General features: G+C 40.4%; 1 protein-coding gene and 1 long non-coding RNA gene across 2 annotated transcripts; both read left to right on the top strand.

Moving 5' to 3' along the window:
- The first annotated feature begins 5,288 nt into the window (after positions 1–5,288).
- Positions 5,289–6,389, top strand: LOC125249295 (cytotoxin A5-like). The gene is made up of 4 exons (XM_048161561.1): positions 5,289–5,372; positions 5,457–5,576; positions 5,711–5,827; positions 6,178–6,389. The coding sequence occupies exons 1-4, from the start codon at positions 5,321–5,323 to the stop codon at positions 6,243–6,245; spliced, it is 357 nt and encodes a 118-aa protein (XP_048017518.1). The 5' UTR covers positions 5,289–5,320; the 3' UTR covers positions 6,246–6,389.
- A 5,062-nt stretch (positions 6,390–11,451) lies between these two features.
- LOC125249300 lies at positions 11,452–15,292 on the top strand. Its single transcript, XR_007180531.1, has 3 exons — positions 11,452–11,589; positions 13,979–14,006; positions 14,103–15,292. It is a non-coding gene; the product is annotated as an uncharacterized LOC125249300 (long non-coding RNA).
- Positions 15,293–15,828: the final 536 nt, after the last annotated feature.

The raw sequence follows: 15,828 nt of genomic DNA, 5'->3' as shown, positions 1-15,828 counted from the left end.
CATGCACAGTCTGTTTCCTTCCTAGGGTACGTCGTTTCGTCTGAGGGAATTCGCATGGATCCTGACAAGGTTAAGGCTGTGGTGGATTGGCCAAGTCCAGATTCCCGTAAGGCCCTACAGTGGTTTCTGTGGTTCGCCAATTTTTATCGGCGTTTTATTCGCAATTTCAGCCAACTAGCCGCACCTCTGACCGCCTTGACCTCCCCCAGAAAGACCTTCAGGTGGTCAGATGCAGCTGAGGCTGCATTTGCCAAACTGAAGGGCCGCTTCGTTTCGGCCCCTATTCTCATTGCCCCTGATCCTTCGCGTCAGTTCGTGGTGGAGGTCGATGCGTCAGAGGTGGGGGTAGGCGCAGTTCTATCCCAGCGGGTGCCCTCAGACGATAAGATGCATCCCTGCGCGTACTTTTCTCATCGTTTGCCTCCCGCTGAACGCAATTATGACATTGCTAACAGAGAGTTGTTGGCAGTCAAATTAGCGTTGGAAGAATGGCGTCATTGGTTGGAGGGGTCGGGGGTACCCTTTATCGTTTGGACTGATCACAAGAACCTAGAATATATTCGATCGGCTAAAAGACTCAACTCCAGGCAGGCTCGGTGGGCACTTTTTTTCGGACGTTTTGATTTTTCTCTATCGTACCGCCCGGGCTCCAAGAACATCAAGCCCGATTCTTTATCTCGTATTTTTGATCCATCCGAGTGCCCGTCTACTCCCGAGTGTATTCTTCCTGAGACATTAGTAGTCTCCACTCTTACATGGGAGGTCGAATCGAAGGTCCTGGCGGCCTTAGAAGGGTAACGCCTCTGCCCGGGTGCCCACCGAACCGTTTGTTTGTGCCGGAGGGGTTAAGGTCCTGCGTCATCAAGTGGGGTCATTGTTCCAACGTGGCTTGTCATCCAGGGGTTAATCGAACCAGATTTTTGGTTAAGCAACGATTCTGGTGGCCTGCTATGGCTCGGGACATCCGCAGTTTTGTTTTGGCTTGCTCGGTTTGTGCCACTGGTAAGACTTCCAACCGCCCTCCAGATCGGTTACTCCAACCGCTGTCTGTCCCTTCGAGACCCTGGTTCCACATCGCTCTAGATTTTGTCACCGCCCTCCCACCCTCCCAGGGGTACATGGTCGTTTTGAACGTAGTGGACCGGTTCTCGAAGGCGACCCATTTCATTCCCTTGACTAAATTGCCCTCTGCCAAGGAGACAGCGGTTACTGTCATAGACCACATCTTTCGGTTACATGGCCTCCCGGTAGATGTGGTGTCCGACAGGGGTCACCAGTTTGTGTCCAAATTTTGGCAGGAGTTTTGTAGACTGCTGGGGCGACGGTTAGTCTTTCCTCTGGGTTCCATCCCCAGACCAATGGGCAGACCAAGAGAGCCAACCAAGATTTAGAGCATATGTTGCGATGTTTGGCGTCCAAGAATCCTTCCTCCTGGAGTCAACAACTCTTTATGATTGAGTATGCACACAATTCATTACCAGTGTCTTCTACGGGCCTCTCTCCATTCGAATGCAGTTTAGGTTACCAGCCACCTTTGTTTCCCAGTCTGGAATCCGAAGTCGCGGTCCCCTCTGCTCACGCCTTTGTCCAGAGGTGCCACCGCACTTGGAACAGAGCCCGTGAGACTCTGTTGCAAGTGAGGGCACGCACCAAGGCTAAGACTGATCGCCACCGGTCAAAGCCTCCCGTATACGTCGTGGGTCAAAAAGTGTGGCTTTCTACCAAGAACATTCCGCTCCGTTCCGTTGCCAATAAGTTAGCTCCCAAATTCATCGGCCCGTTTCCTGTCACTAAAATTATTAGCCCAGTGGCAGTCCAACTCAAATTGCCTCCGGCGTACAGGAGGATTCATCCCGCCTTCCATGTTTCCAAAATTAAACCTGTTTTTCACTCACATCTTAATCCACCCTCTCCGGTTCCCCCACCGCCGCGGCTCGTAGACGGGGAACCGACCTATTCGGTTAATCACATTCTGGACTCTAGACGGAGGGGACGCGGATTCCAGTACTTGGTGGACTGGGAAGGTTACGGTCCGAAGGAGAGAAGTTGGGTTCCTGCTAGGGACATTCTGGATCACTCCCTTATCGATGATTACAATCGACAGGTAAGGAGTTCTGGGAACGGCGTGAGGCGTTCCTAGGAGAGGGGGTACTGTCACGGTTTCATGGATCCGCTGTCTCATTCTGGTGTCTGTGTTATGGTGTGGGTGTGTCACCTGATTGTTTTGTGTGGGTGTCGCCGCTGATTGTTGATCAGCGGCAGCTGTGAGCACTTACCATCTGCCTATTTAACGCCTTGTCTTCCGTCTCTTGTTTGTCAGATCGTTGTGCGGAGTCCGCGTGTTAGTGTCCCGTGTTGCTTGTTTGTGTGTTTCCCTGGATTGGACTTCTAGTCGCTGTTTCCTGGTTTTCGTGTTCTCATTGGATTTCTCTCTGGATTTCTCTCACTCGCGGATTACATCACGGACTCACGGACACTGCTCTCCGATCACCTTTCATCACGGATCTTCACCGCCCATCGACGTCCCTGTGTTACCGCTCTCCTGCTGACTGTTATATGTTTTTTGTGTGTTGAAACTGACTACCTTCTGTGTGAAGCTCTATTAAAGAGATTAACTTGCATCTGCATCCTCCCTTCATTCCGTGACATATGTGAATTGGGACGCACCTTAAGAATCAGAAACTGACGAATTTGTGTCGTGAGATCCACACAAACCCGGGATGTGTGACTCTAAGTGATATTGGGTCCGTAATGAACAAATAATTGGAAGTATGGAATACCCAGAATAATCATATATCTAAATTAATACATGACCAATGATTAATTCCTTAATTAGAAACATGATCTAAGAGTAATAAGCATTTGAAATTGGAGTCAGATTAAACAAGCAGCTAAAGTGAAATTGAAACTAAATTCTAAAAATTGAGTGAACTTCATAGGGGCACTGCAAAGACATACACGTGTTAAACCTTCACCCCGGCCATTGGATTCTGTTCATTGGGCCGATGGGGGGTTCTTTACAGGGGTGTCCTATTGCTAAAAGGCCACTGTCCTTCAGAGTTCAGCTCCAACCATAGGCGCCGATCCCGTGGTCGAGCACCCACGGAAAATTACGAGATATTCTCCATGGATTTTAACAAGAATAAAAATAGATTGCAGCTATCAGAAACGATCCTTATATATATAGTTTATTTAAGGCTGTTTCAATGACGTTATTTTAATGGCAAAAGTCGAGAACGCATCGAGAGCGTGTCCAGTGTTGCATATTTGTATAAATAAATTTATACATGGTAAATAAACCTACTGTATCTGAAAAAACAAGTTAATTTAATTTGCATCTCTATAGTATTTGTTGTATTGTTTGTAAATTTATTTTTATATAACAACAATTATATATATTGGTAATTATGCCCTTTGAAGGTTATTACTGTCACAGACACGTCAGGTTCCAACCTCAACCAATCACAGCGCACGCCATCTCCAGAGTACTGATCACCGCCACCATAAAGAGCACACACACACACACAGCATTCCAGGTCCGGTCTCGTTCGCATATACTTCCTGTTATGCATACCTCAAGGACTCCTCTTCGTATACTCACCTGTCTCCAGCGTGTCTCCTTCCCTCTGTGTGCCTCGTCTTCTGTGTGGGTGTGCTCCAGTCAGCTCCAAGTGTCTCCAGCGATCTCCAAGCTCCAGCGTATATCAACCTGCAACGAAAAGGACAGTAACTATCTCCTATATTATCATCCGAACATCATCTACATCCATTCTACTCACCTGTTTGATATCTCATGTTCTACTGTGGTCAATAAACTACCATTACCTGTTTACATCTGTGTCTGCCTCCTGTGTACCGTAACAATTGGACACTGATCATTTTTTTTTTGTTCTTGAAGTTTGTGACAAGCACATAAAAATTATTACTCTTTTCATTAGAGTAATAATAAAGAAGCTGCCCATTCATTTGTCTCACTGTGTTGTGCTTGGAAAACTGCAACATCACCAAAATAAATAAATAAACAAACAAACAAACAAACAAATACATAAAAACAAGTTGAAACAGTGTTCATCCAAGCACCATCCTCAGTTGTAAAAACACAGGAAATGACTCTGGCAAATATAACCCCCTCCACTATTCAATGAGGGACGCTTCACCTTCACAAGAATCGCCTCTTTTATGTCTTGTTAAAGCCACCAGTTTTCTCTGTCCAGAATCCTCACCTCATGGTTGTGAAAGCAGGTTTTTTTGTTCTTTTGTTCCACAGAGACCTGTACTTGAGTTGAAGAAACATTTGAATTCCGATGAATCTCAACCACTCAACTCATATTCTCATGCAGTTGTGCTGCTGGTGTGTTGCTTAATATAGATTTGTGTGTACAGCTGTAACATGATACTTTTCTTCCAGTGTAAACTTATTAAACATATTTACACTTATTTGGAAATTATAGGCTACACTGCATATTAAAAATGGGCTTTTAACACATAAATCATTCATTTTAACACTTTCTGAAATATGCGCAAATAATAAAATGAATTCCAAGAATGAATAAGTAAACTTCAAAATTATACTCAAATTTAACTTAAAATACACTCCAACTTCAGGATATTAAATGTATTTTTAAATATACTCTCAGTACATTGTTACAATGGCAAATTTGAGCATACATTTTAAAATATACCTCAAATATATTTTGAAGTAATATTCAGATAAGTACCCTTTAAAAAAATAAAATATATTCAAATATATTTTTAGAAAATATACTGGATTACAATTATTTTAAAGTATGTTAAAAGCTGTAAAAATAGGTAAAAGCATGGTGCTACATTTTTTTTAAGATGGTACAATTGTTTTGTAAGAATATTTATCCCAGCATTTGTTCGGTCCAGTATTTACCCAGTGCTGGGTTGCCAAATGGGTTGTTTTTAACCCAGCTTTTTTTTTGGAGTGTAGGATCTGTAGAATGGGTTTGCCCATACGGTTAACCAAAGAAAATGATTTACAGTATAATCGATTTATCTCAAACTATAACCTCAGTGTTATGTTAACAAAGAGCCGCTCGGAATACTAGGAATAGGAAATAATTGTGTAACTATCAAATTGTTTCTGGAGAAGTACTGGGGGGAAGCTTTTCCACAGAAACTCATCCTGCTTGTTTTCACAAACGAGCCCCAACCTGATGAAGTTTCAGATTCCCTTAGCAGTAACTTTCATAGTGCCTTGCGGATTTCACAATGTGTTCTTATTAAACCCAACCCTTTCTGAACAGACATAAAAGATCCTGAAGCATTATTTCTGTAGTCATTCTGTTTCTGACACATGATGGATCTGCAAGTCTCCGTTGTTCTTCTTTTCATTTTTCTCACTGGAGGTACAAAAAACAGCAAATATTGAAATGTATTATTTGTTAGTCATACTGTAGAGAGCTAACTCAATGTCTTTCGCTGTTTGTAAGGATATTCTCTCAAGTGTTACTCGTGCACATCTCTTTTGACGGGCTCCTGTGAACTGAAAGTGGAGACATGTCCAAATGGAAATGTTCAATGTGTAAGCAGTACGATAGAAAAAACCATTGGTAAGTCCAGAATAATGTGAAAATCTGCAGTATAAGTGATCATAATGCTGGAGAGAAAGTATACTTTTAAACTGCTATTCTTGGATTTTTTATTATCTTATTTTATTATTTGAGCATTTATATCTTTTTTACAGGGTCCGCTAAGGTGACTGTCACAAGTAAAGGGTGTGATAAATGTGAAACAGGGACTGGACAGCTACCAACCGGAGTGACTTATAGCTGCTGTAACACTGATCTTTGCAATGCAGCAGGTATTGGCCTTTATTTCATCATGCACTAGCAGTTGGATTTTATCCACAGTAACTTAAAATGATAATATTTTACTAACAATAATAATTCAGTATGAACATGTGATTGTTAATAAGCAGCACCATATTAAAAGTAGTCAAAAAACTGTAAAGCTATAGCAGCATGAAAAGAAGAAGCTGATAAATTACGTTCATTTACGTTCATTTAAAAGTACGTTCAGAGTTTTTATTGTTTTTAAAAAGTTGTGAGAAATTGATCAACAACGAACATGCAGTTTTCTTAGTAGTAGCAGTAGTGATAGTAGCAGTAGTGTGGTGTTAATTAATATGAATTCCCTTGCTGTCTTGATTAGATGGAGTGTATAAGGGAAGCTTCCTCCTGCTCTTGTCTCCTCTGCTCTTCTACTTCCTGTTTCAGTGAATCCAGATGAACGTCAGATTCTACAGCAAAGACCAGCAGAAACTCAATATGATACACTATCTGATGCTGAATAAAGCTTGTTTGTTGCTCTGCTCTTCTTTGGTTTAAGGAACTGAGAATATGTACTTTTAACATTAAACAAATTACTGCATCAAAACGAACACATGTATGAATTTTCTTTGCACAAAGGAAAAGTTATTATAGAATGTAATAAATAATTAAAAGAAAAACCCTGCTGTTTTAAAAAGTGTGAAAAACATCTGTATTAAAACATTTACATATGTGTATTAAAACATCTCTTCAGTGAGTGACGGGAAATTTGTTTAACTTTTGGTGTAGTTAGAAGTTTGAATTTAAACAAGTAAATTCAACAATGTACACTATTACTAATATCTGTTTTGCACCTTTAACATATACTGACAACCACCATATAACCCAGGTGGTAAAAGAGAAAGCCACATAAAGAATCATCACAAGTAGCTTTTTCCATAAGCTGAAGTATATATTAATGTTAGGCTTGTTTGAGATGCGCCTAGCCTCGCCTGAAGTTCAGCCGAGAGTAGGCGGCTGCAGTGAGGGGAGGAGTGAAAAAAGTGCAGGCAAGACGGACAATTCTCCGTTCTCGTAGTGGATCAGACACCTGCGAGATCAAAGGCGGATATCGCGGGATTCGCACTTGTGCGCTGTGTTGCTGATAAACTGGATGTAATTTACGTTCTGTTGCTTTTATATGAAAATAAACATAATGAAGAAGCCACCCAAAGTACTTGTTATTTATTTCCATTCGAAGGATGTGTGTATCAATCATTTTAATTTTAATTACAGACATGTTTTTATATATTTTTATGATAACAATCGCATAACCCATAGAGAGATTGCACTGTCAGAGACTTTTGGAATATTCACACATAATTTATACGCATAAAATCATGGTATTAGAGTTTTAAAATCAAACATAAACATAAATCAGATCAATACATCACGGTTGTTTAAACCAATAAGCTTTAAGCTGTGTCGTCATCAAGTCGTTTCCCATCATGCTTTTGGTCAGCGCAGTCGGTGGAAAGGAACTGCGCTCGACTGCAGAATCCGACACGTCCGCCTCGCCCTCGCGAGTGGTTTTTGACACATGTCAGCATGACATCAGAGCAAGGCGGCCCACCCTCGGACACATTTCTAACCGGCATGCATCTCGCGGTGATCACCGGTGATCGGTTCTGCGCAGAATTTGCTCATCTCAAACAAGCCTAGAGAATTGTTGAAGACGCGTTAAGCTGTATTGGAGCCTGCAGGGTCCGCGGTATGGCGGGCCGGAAGGTCCAAAAATATGGCTACCGACTTGTCGCGGGAATTCACTATACAATTGCCAGTAGCCACTGAGTTTACCACTGATAGGCCGGCGGTGCATCTGCATACACACTCTCCTCACGCAGCGAACGACTCACTTTCCTCACGCAGCTGACCACTGACTCTCCTCAGCCGGCGACTCACTTTCCTCACGCAGCGGACGAATCACTTTCCTCACGCAGCTGACCACTGACTCTCCTCAGCCGGCGACTCACTTTCCTCACGCAGCGGACGAATCACTTTCCTCACGCAGCCGGCGACTCACTTTCCTCACGCAGCGGACGAATCACTTTCCTCACGCAGCCGGCGACTCACTTTCCTCACGCAGCGGACGAATCACTTTCCTCACGCAGCGGACCACTGACTCTCCTCAGCCGGCGACTCACTTTCCTCACGCAGCGGACGACTCACTTTCCTCACGCAGCGGACGAATCACTTTCCTCACGCAGCTTTCCGCAGCCGGCGAGTCACTTTCCGCAGCCGGCGAGTCACTTTCCGCAGCCGGCGAGTCACTTTCCTCACGCAGCGGACGAATCACTTTCCTCACGCAGCGGACGAATCACTTTCCTCACGCAGCCGGCGACTCACTTTCCTCACGCAGCGGACGAATCACTTTCCTCACGCAGCGGACGAATCACTTTCCTCACGCAGCCGGCGACTCACTTTCCTCACGCAGCGGACGAATCACTTTCCTCACGCAGCGGACGAATCACTTTCCTCACGCAGCCGGCGACTCACTTTCCTCACGCAGCGGACGAATCACTTTCCTCACGCAGCGGACGAATCACTTTCCTCACGCAGCCGGCGACTCACTTTCCTCACGCAGCGGACGACTCACTTTCCTCACGCAGCGGACGAATCACTTTCCTCACGCAGCTTTCCGCAGCCGGCGAGTCACTTTCCGCAGCCGGCGAGTCACTTTCCGCAGCCGGCGACTCACTTTCCTCACGCAGCGGACGAATCACTTTCCTCACGCAGCCGGCGACTCACTTTCCTCACGCAGCGGACGAATCACTTTCCTCACGCAGCGGACGAATCACTTTCCTCACGCAGCCGGCGAGTCACTTTCCGCAGCCGGCGAGTCACTTTCCGCAGCCGGCGACTCACTTTCTGCAGCCGGCGACTCACTTTCCTCACGCAGCATTAACTCTCCTCACGTTTCTTTTCAAATACTGTGATGGTGCAATAACTAACTACATCTAGTAAAATTGATCATTTTTGTGTTGTAAATTTAATTTATTCTGAAGCAGTATTCCCATCAGTGTTCTGTAAACTGTTACTGTTAAGATGTAAACTGTTAATCATCAGATTTGTATATGCCCCCTTAAAGGGATAGGTCAATCAAAAATAAAAATTCTGTCATCATTGACTTACCTTCTAGTTGTTCCGAACCTGTATGAGTTTCTTTCTTCTGTTGAACTAAAAATATATTTTGAATGTCAGTAAACAAACAGCTGACTGTAGAGAGTGACTTTCATAGTAGGAAAAAAAAAAAAAAAAATATGGAAGTCACTGGCTACCATCAACTGGTTACTGACATTCTTCAAAATATCATCCTTTTTCTTTCTTCTGTTGAACTAAACTCATATAGGTTTGGAACAAACTACAGTGTAAGTCAATGATGACAGAATTATCATTTAGGTTTAACTGTCCCTTGGAATTGATTGTCATGGCATTTTTTTATTTTTTTTTTTACCTTTATAAAAATGTAATTTTCCCCTAACCTTGGCTATCAGTCTCATGTTAATTAGAATAACTCACTGTAGGCTTTTACCGTTATTTTTCCACGGCAGAGGAAACAGAATCTGCATCAGAAGTGGCATTTAGATGCATGTATAAAATTGAATATGAATGTGCAAAACAAGCATGAAAAACACTGTTTAACAACTTTACAATAAAGATCTATAAAGCTTTTGTGGATTTTACAAATTATCTTTATACAATATATACAATATTCTGAAAAAGTGACATTTCCCTTTTTGCAAAGTTCAGATGTTGATAAAATATATAACTTTAACTAAAGATAAATTTTTGATTTGCAGCTGTCATGCTTAAACACTGGTTCTGCAGATTTTTGACATTTCAAATTTGCATTGTTTTTGTAACCATCACATTAGTTTATGGTATACGCTACTTTCATGTTTTTTTTTAAAACAATTTTAATCAGCTTACAACAGATTCCTTATTTGATAACACTATTCAAAAGAGCATTCACTACAAATAACATTTTAAACAAGGCACCAACAGCTATACTGCTTGGGCCCCTAAACAGTGACTGTTTCACTGAGTCTAATGTGATGGTTACAAAAACAATGCAATTTTGAAATGTCAAAAATCTGCAGAACCAGTGTTTAAGCATGACAGCTGCAAATCAAAAATGTATCTTTAGTTAAAGTTATATATTTTATCAACATTTGAACTTTGCAAAAAGGGAAATGTCACTTTTTCAGAATATTGTATATTAAAGATAATTTGTAAAATCCACAAAAGCTTTATAGATCTTTATTGTAAAGTTGTTAAACAGTGTTTTTCATGCTTGTTTTGCACATTCATATTCAATTTTATACATGCATCTAAATGCCACTTCTGATGCAGATTCTGTTTCCTCTGCCGTGGAAAAAATAATGGTAAAAGCCCTACAGTGAGTTATTCTAATTAACATGAGACTGATAGCCAAGGTTAGGGGAAAAGTACCTTTTTAAAAAGGTAAAAAAAAAAAAAAAAATGCCATGACAATCAGTTTCAAGGGATCGTTAAACCTGTGATAATTGATGATAATAATGATAATGATAATTCTGTCATCATTGACTTACAGTCTAGTTTGTTCCAAACCTATATGAGTTTAGTTCAACAGAAGAAAGAAAAAGGATGATATTTTGAAGAATGTCAGTAACCAGTTGATGGTAGCCAGTGACTTCCATATTTTTTTTTTTTTCCTACTATGAAAGTCACTCTCTACAGTCAGCTGTTTGTTTACTGACATTCAAAATATATTTTTAGTTCAACAGAAGAAAGAAACTCATACAGGTTCGGAACAACTAGAAGGTAAGTCAATGATGACAGAATTTTTATTTTTGATTGACCTATCCCTTTAAGGGAGCATATACAAATCTGATGATTAACAGTTTACATCTTAACAGTAACAGTTTACAGAACACTGATGGGAATATTGCTTCAGAATAAATTACATTTACAACACAAAAATGATCAATTTTACTAGATGTAGTTAGTTATTGCACCATCACAGTATTTGAAAAGAAACGTGAGGAGAGTTAATGCTGCGTGAGGAAAGTGAGTCGCCGGCTGCAGAAAGTGAGTCGCCGGCTGCGGAAAGTGAGTCGCCGGCTGCAGAAAGTGACTCGCCGGCTGCGGAAAGTGACTCGTCGGCTGCGGAAAGTGAGTCGCCGGCTGCGGAAAGTGACTCGCCGGCTGCGTGAGGAAAGTGAGTCGCCGGCTGCGTGAGGAAAGTGATTCGTCCGCTGCGTGAGGAAAGTGAGTCGCCGGCTGCGTGAGGAAAGTGAGTCGCCGGCTGCGTGAGGAAAGTGATTCGTCAGCTGCGTGAGGAAAGTGAGTCGCCGGCTGAGGAGAGTCAGTGGTCAGCTGCGTGAGGAAAGTGATTCGTCCGCTGCGTGAGGAAAGTGAGTCGCCGGCTGAGGAGAGTCAGTGGTCAGCTGCGTGAGGAAAGTGATTCGTCCGCTGCGTGAGGAAAGTGATTCGTCCGCTGCGTGAGGAAAGTGAGTCGTTCGCTGCGTGAGGAGAGTGTGTATGCAGATGCACCGCCGGCCTATCAGTGGTAAACTCAGTGGCTGCTGGCAATTGTATAGTGAATTCCCGCGACAAGTCGGTAGCCATATTTTTGGACCTTCCGGCCCGCCATATCCAAAAGCTACAGAAAAAAGACGCACATGGATCACTGCAATTCACAGAAACAGCTGGACTCCAGCAGAGAAACATGGATTTGGAGTTATCGTTTTGTGTCAGATTCTTGTATTTTGAGGTAAAATCATACTGTATATATTGTATTGTTATATATTGTGTTGACAACTGATCAATTAAATATTTTCCATCTTATATTCTGCATAATTGGGTGTTTTTAAATAAACAACACTGACAAAAACTATATATGTTTTAGGGCTGGACAATATGACGATATATATAACATTGATATAAGTGATTACGCGGATTTAAACCTTATTTAAACTTATATTCTGCGTAATGGTGTGTTTTTAAATAAACAACACTGACAAAAACTATACTGTAAAACTATATATGTTTTAGGGCTGGACAATATGACGATATAACATTGATATAAGTGATTACACGGATTTAAACCTACCTATATTATAGTTATATAAAATATTCACAGGCAGATTTTCTTTATGTATTTTATGTATTATTTGTATTTATGTATTCGGCGTCGAAATCAGGCACACATAAATGTAAGGAAACGAGTCATTCTACGAAACGGGTGCCATTTCCACTTTGCATTTTTCAAAATTTTTATTATGAACAAACTTTTTTTTTTTTTAACAAACCTACAAATTGAAATATATGTTAATCCTCCAAAAAACATATTTTCCCACCTCAGGCACAAAATCTTTATTAATATTATCCTTTTTATTCAAACAGCCATTCTTGTACCACCCCGTCACGGACAATATGTATGCCATTGGAGCAGTAAAACAAGAAATAGATTTTAAAATCTAATGTTTTCCTAATAGAAAAATGTCCCTTTTTTGGAAACCATCAATAGAAAGTCTGTAATTTAATATATATTTTTTATTTTTAGATTTTTAATCTTGAAACATGAATTTGATGTTTCAATGGCCTCATTGTTTGTACTGAAACAATGAATTCACTTTAAAAATACAAATAAAGTTACATTTATCTGATCAGTCCACACAACAAGAACATAATTCAACATTAATTTATGTACTATTTCATTTTCTTTCCATAAACTTTTAACAAAATGACCCTGTGACGGGGTGGTAAATGTGACGGGGTGGTATGGACAAAGTGTTTCTCTATATGATCTGCTGGATTTAAACTTTAAAAACTGGGGGAGGGGAGACATTCAAATTGAGTATAAAGTGTGTGAGTGATATAGTGAGTGATGCCAAGTATACAGTGTTGCCAAGTCTGATCCTTGTGCATCTGATCAAATGTTGCGGACCCTAATGGCACCCGTTTCGTAGAATGAGTCAAACACGAATCCTGGCTGCATGTCAATATCCATGGATTAGGTTTATTTGACAAGTCGTTAGAAACACTTTCAAATCCAACCTTTAGTGTAATCGTTTGTTTTACTCATGTTTTCGCAGTTTCCTCTATTAAATTCAGTCATGCAGCAGGTTCTTTTTCCACTCAGTCCAGCTGAGGGAGCGTGCTTTCGGCGGGAAAGTGACGTCGACACATACCCTCTATTGTCTCTGTTTTGCTGGTGACTGGCTGATTGTGGCTTGATTGGGAGCACTTGTGCGCAGGTGTTTCTCGTTCTCCATAAAAGCAGCCTCTTCCTTTCAGCAGTTTTTTGGCTCTGACATGGTTCTGCTCTGGATGTAGTGGCAGCATGCATCATTTTAGGCATATGAATGTAAAATAAAGCTCAGAGGTTTTGCAGTGTAAATGTGCTCGTCCTCTCCTTATTTGTGGTGATCCGGAATTGCGTTAGTTTTTTCTTTTTTGAATGAATTTGGTAAGTAGATAATATTTTGCTTTAATTGTTTTGGGATTTGTATTAATTAGGATTAATTTGGTCGAGATATTTAGTTTCGAATTTGTGAATATTTTGTTATATTGGCCTGGTAGCAGGATTGAGAAGTTTGTTTTGAATTGTTAAAATCTGTAGGAGAGACGAGTACATTTATTTACATTTTGTTTATGGCTGTATTTAGTGGGAGACCCTGGGATTAACTTCACTGTTAGGATTTAGCGGCATGTCCTCTTTGGGTAGGCTATGTCGGATTTTTTGTTTTAGTTTATTTTTGGGCAGATCAGTGGTTAGAACTAAGTCTCGGTTGCACGCCGAGGTTTGAGGGAATCGCCAATTTAATTGGTTGTTCTTCTCAACTTGCGGTATCAGGTGCATAACAACCCGCCACTGTACGTTTGAAGATTAGGGTCTACTTAGTTATATTTATATTTAGGGAGGGTGTGAAGTTGAAAAGCACTTTAAAAATATATATTAGTAATAGATGATCAGTTAAAACAACAAAAAAAACCAACATTAAAACAATGAAAATTAAAACTCACTCTCACAGAAATGAATCTCAGTCGGCACAAGAGAACATTAATAGAACAGGGTGAATAATAGGTGATGATTTTATTCATTTTGTTGAGGTGGTGTAATGGTCTCTTTGTCTGTTGTTTGTGGCTGTTACGGACAGAATGGTGAGAGACGCATGCAAGCAGATGGTACGTTTATTGAGAACACAGCAGAGGAGGCAAGTAGACGGAGACTTGATTATGGAGATATGGAATGAACAAACTGATACTGCCCTTTGCTTGCAGGTACGTAGAATGGAGGCTGAGAGGATGACTGGAGACAGAGGAAGGTGAACACACACACATGGACGATAGAGACAATGAGACTGGGAAACATGCTGGAGTAGAACTGGTAGGTAAATCTAGAGGATGTGGAGATCGATTACATGAGTCCTTCATATGAACAAGATCGGACTACTGGCAGAGGTGAGTGCAGTGTCTTATAGTCCGTGGTGATGAGGTGCTGATGGTGATCAGGTGCGTGTGATCAGTACCAAGGTTAGGTAGCCTGCGGTGGTGGGCTGCTGGAAGAGGATTTTGATGAAGTTCCACTTCTGTATTTACACACAGTCAATATGATGCAGAGGATGCAGGAAAGGACCAAGGCCAGGATATAACCTGTTACCTTAATTAAAAAAAAAAAAAAAAAAACATTGCATAAGTCAAATTCAAAACAATATTAAACAACTATAATATGCTATAATATGTTATCACAGGTTATAAGCAAAATTGTTTTTGTCAAAAATAGTGACGGAAAGGAATCTTTCCTGCAAATTCTGTTGGAGAAACTTGCTTCTTACCCATTAACAGAATGTATAAATAAATCAGGTGGAATTCACTTAGACTGAAATGTGCTGTCCGAGTTGATTTAGCAGCTAAAAAGTGACAAGACACCCAATACTACTTTTAACTAGTGACTTGTGTTGATTTCACTTGACATATTACAGAGTTTCTCTGTCTAAACTGCCTGATATTTTGGTTTGAAATGTTGTTCACTGTATATAGATTTACTCAATGAAAATGTTATAAAAACATCATTAGGCCTTTCTGATGGATTATATCTATAATGGTATTTAAAACAGGATTATACAATATGAAATGATATTGTGTCATTTATCTGTAAAGTTCATTTGTACATATTTTTAGGTTTCTCATCTTTGTGAAATGGTAAATCATTCAAATTTCCCTAACATATAATTAGTCATTACTAAGTCCTTTGTTACAGATTTCTTATTTTTTCAGTTGAAATATTATTAGAATAGAATTGAAATATTAAACTATCTCTATTCAATTTATTCTTTCTTGACAAAACTTGGAATAGATTGGGGTGAAAATGCTTGGTACTTACCTTTGATGCGTTGATTATCACTCTTGTGTAGGCATAATCTGATATTTATCTGTATATGTGTTTTCATATTTTGATATATTGTGTAGATTAGATTCAGGTCTGCACCAGCTCACACAATTGGGATGGACATCTGTGTCACAGGTGTAGTTTCCATTCCAGTCTGTCAGTCCACATGCAACATAATCACCATCAATGAGAAACATACAGATCCACACTAGAGATGGAATCAAGCGAATCATAAAATGAGGGAGTTTTTCACACATAGATCTTCTTCGATTGTCCTGAATTGTTTCACTCATAGGTCTTCTTCTATTGTCCTGTTCTGCAGACTCTCCACTATTACTCTGTTCTTGAAATCTTAAAAATAGCTGCATCATTACCCGAGCAAAGACAGCAGGGACAATGAAGATGAGCAATGCTATAACTCGGTTCCACGAAACAATGCATGGGCATGAAAATTTCACAAAAACATACAACGTTGATGTATTTATAGCACTAAAACGTAAAAATACTTGCGTATTAACAGCAAAAAAATGTAAATCATGTAACGTAAAGTGTGAATGTATATGACTTCCCATGTCTTAATATTAAAATCGTGGCTTTAACAAAGACTATAGAATAACA

Source organism: Megalobrama amblycephala, linkage group LG16, assembly GCF_018812025.1.
Source record: "Megalobrama amblycephala isolate DHTTF-2021 linkage group LG16, ASM1881202v1, whole genome shotgun sequence".
Lineage (NCBI taxonomy): Eukaryota > Metazoa > Chordata > Actinopteri > Cypriniformes > Xenocyprididae > Megalobrama > Megalobrama amblycephala.
This window is presented reverse-complemented; position numbering and strand designations above follow the sequence as displayed.

Excerpts from the sequence above, each read along its gene's own strand:
- LOC125249295 (XM_048161561.1), top strand. The coding sequence starts at position 5,321 with ATGATGGATCTGCAAGTCTCCGTTGTTCTTCTTTTCATTTTTCTCACT. Across the intron at positions 5,373-5,456 it reads TTTCATTTTTCTCACTGGAG|GATATTCTCTCAAGTGTTAC; the intron begins GTACAAAAAACA and ends GCTGTTTGTAAG. Across the intron at positions 5,577-5,710 it reads TACGATAGAAAAAACCATTG|GGTCCGCTAAGGTGACTGTC; the intron begins GTAAGTCCAGAA and ends TCTTTTTTACAG.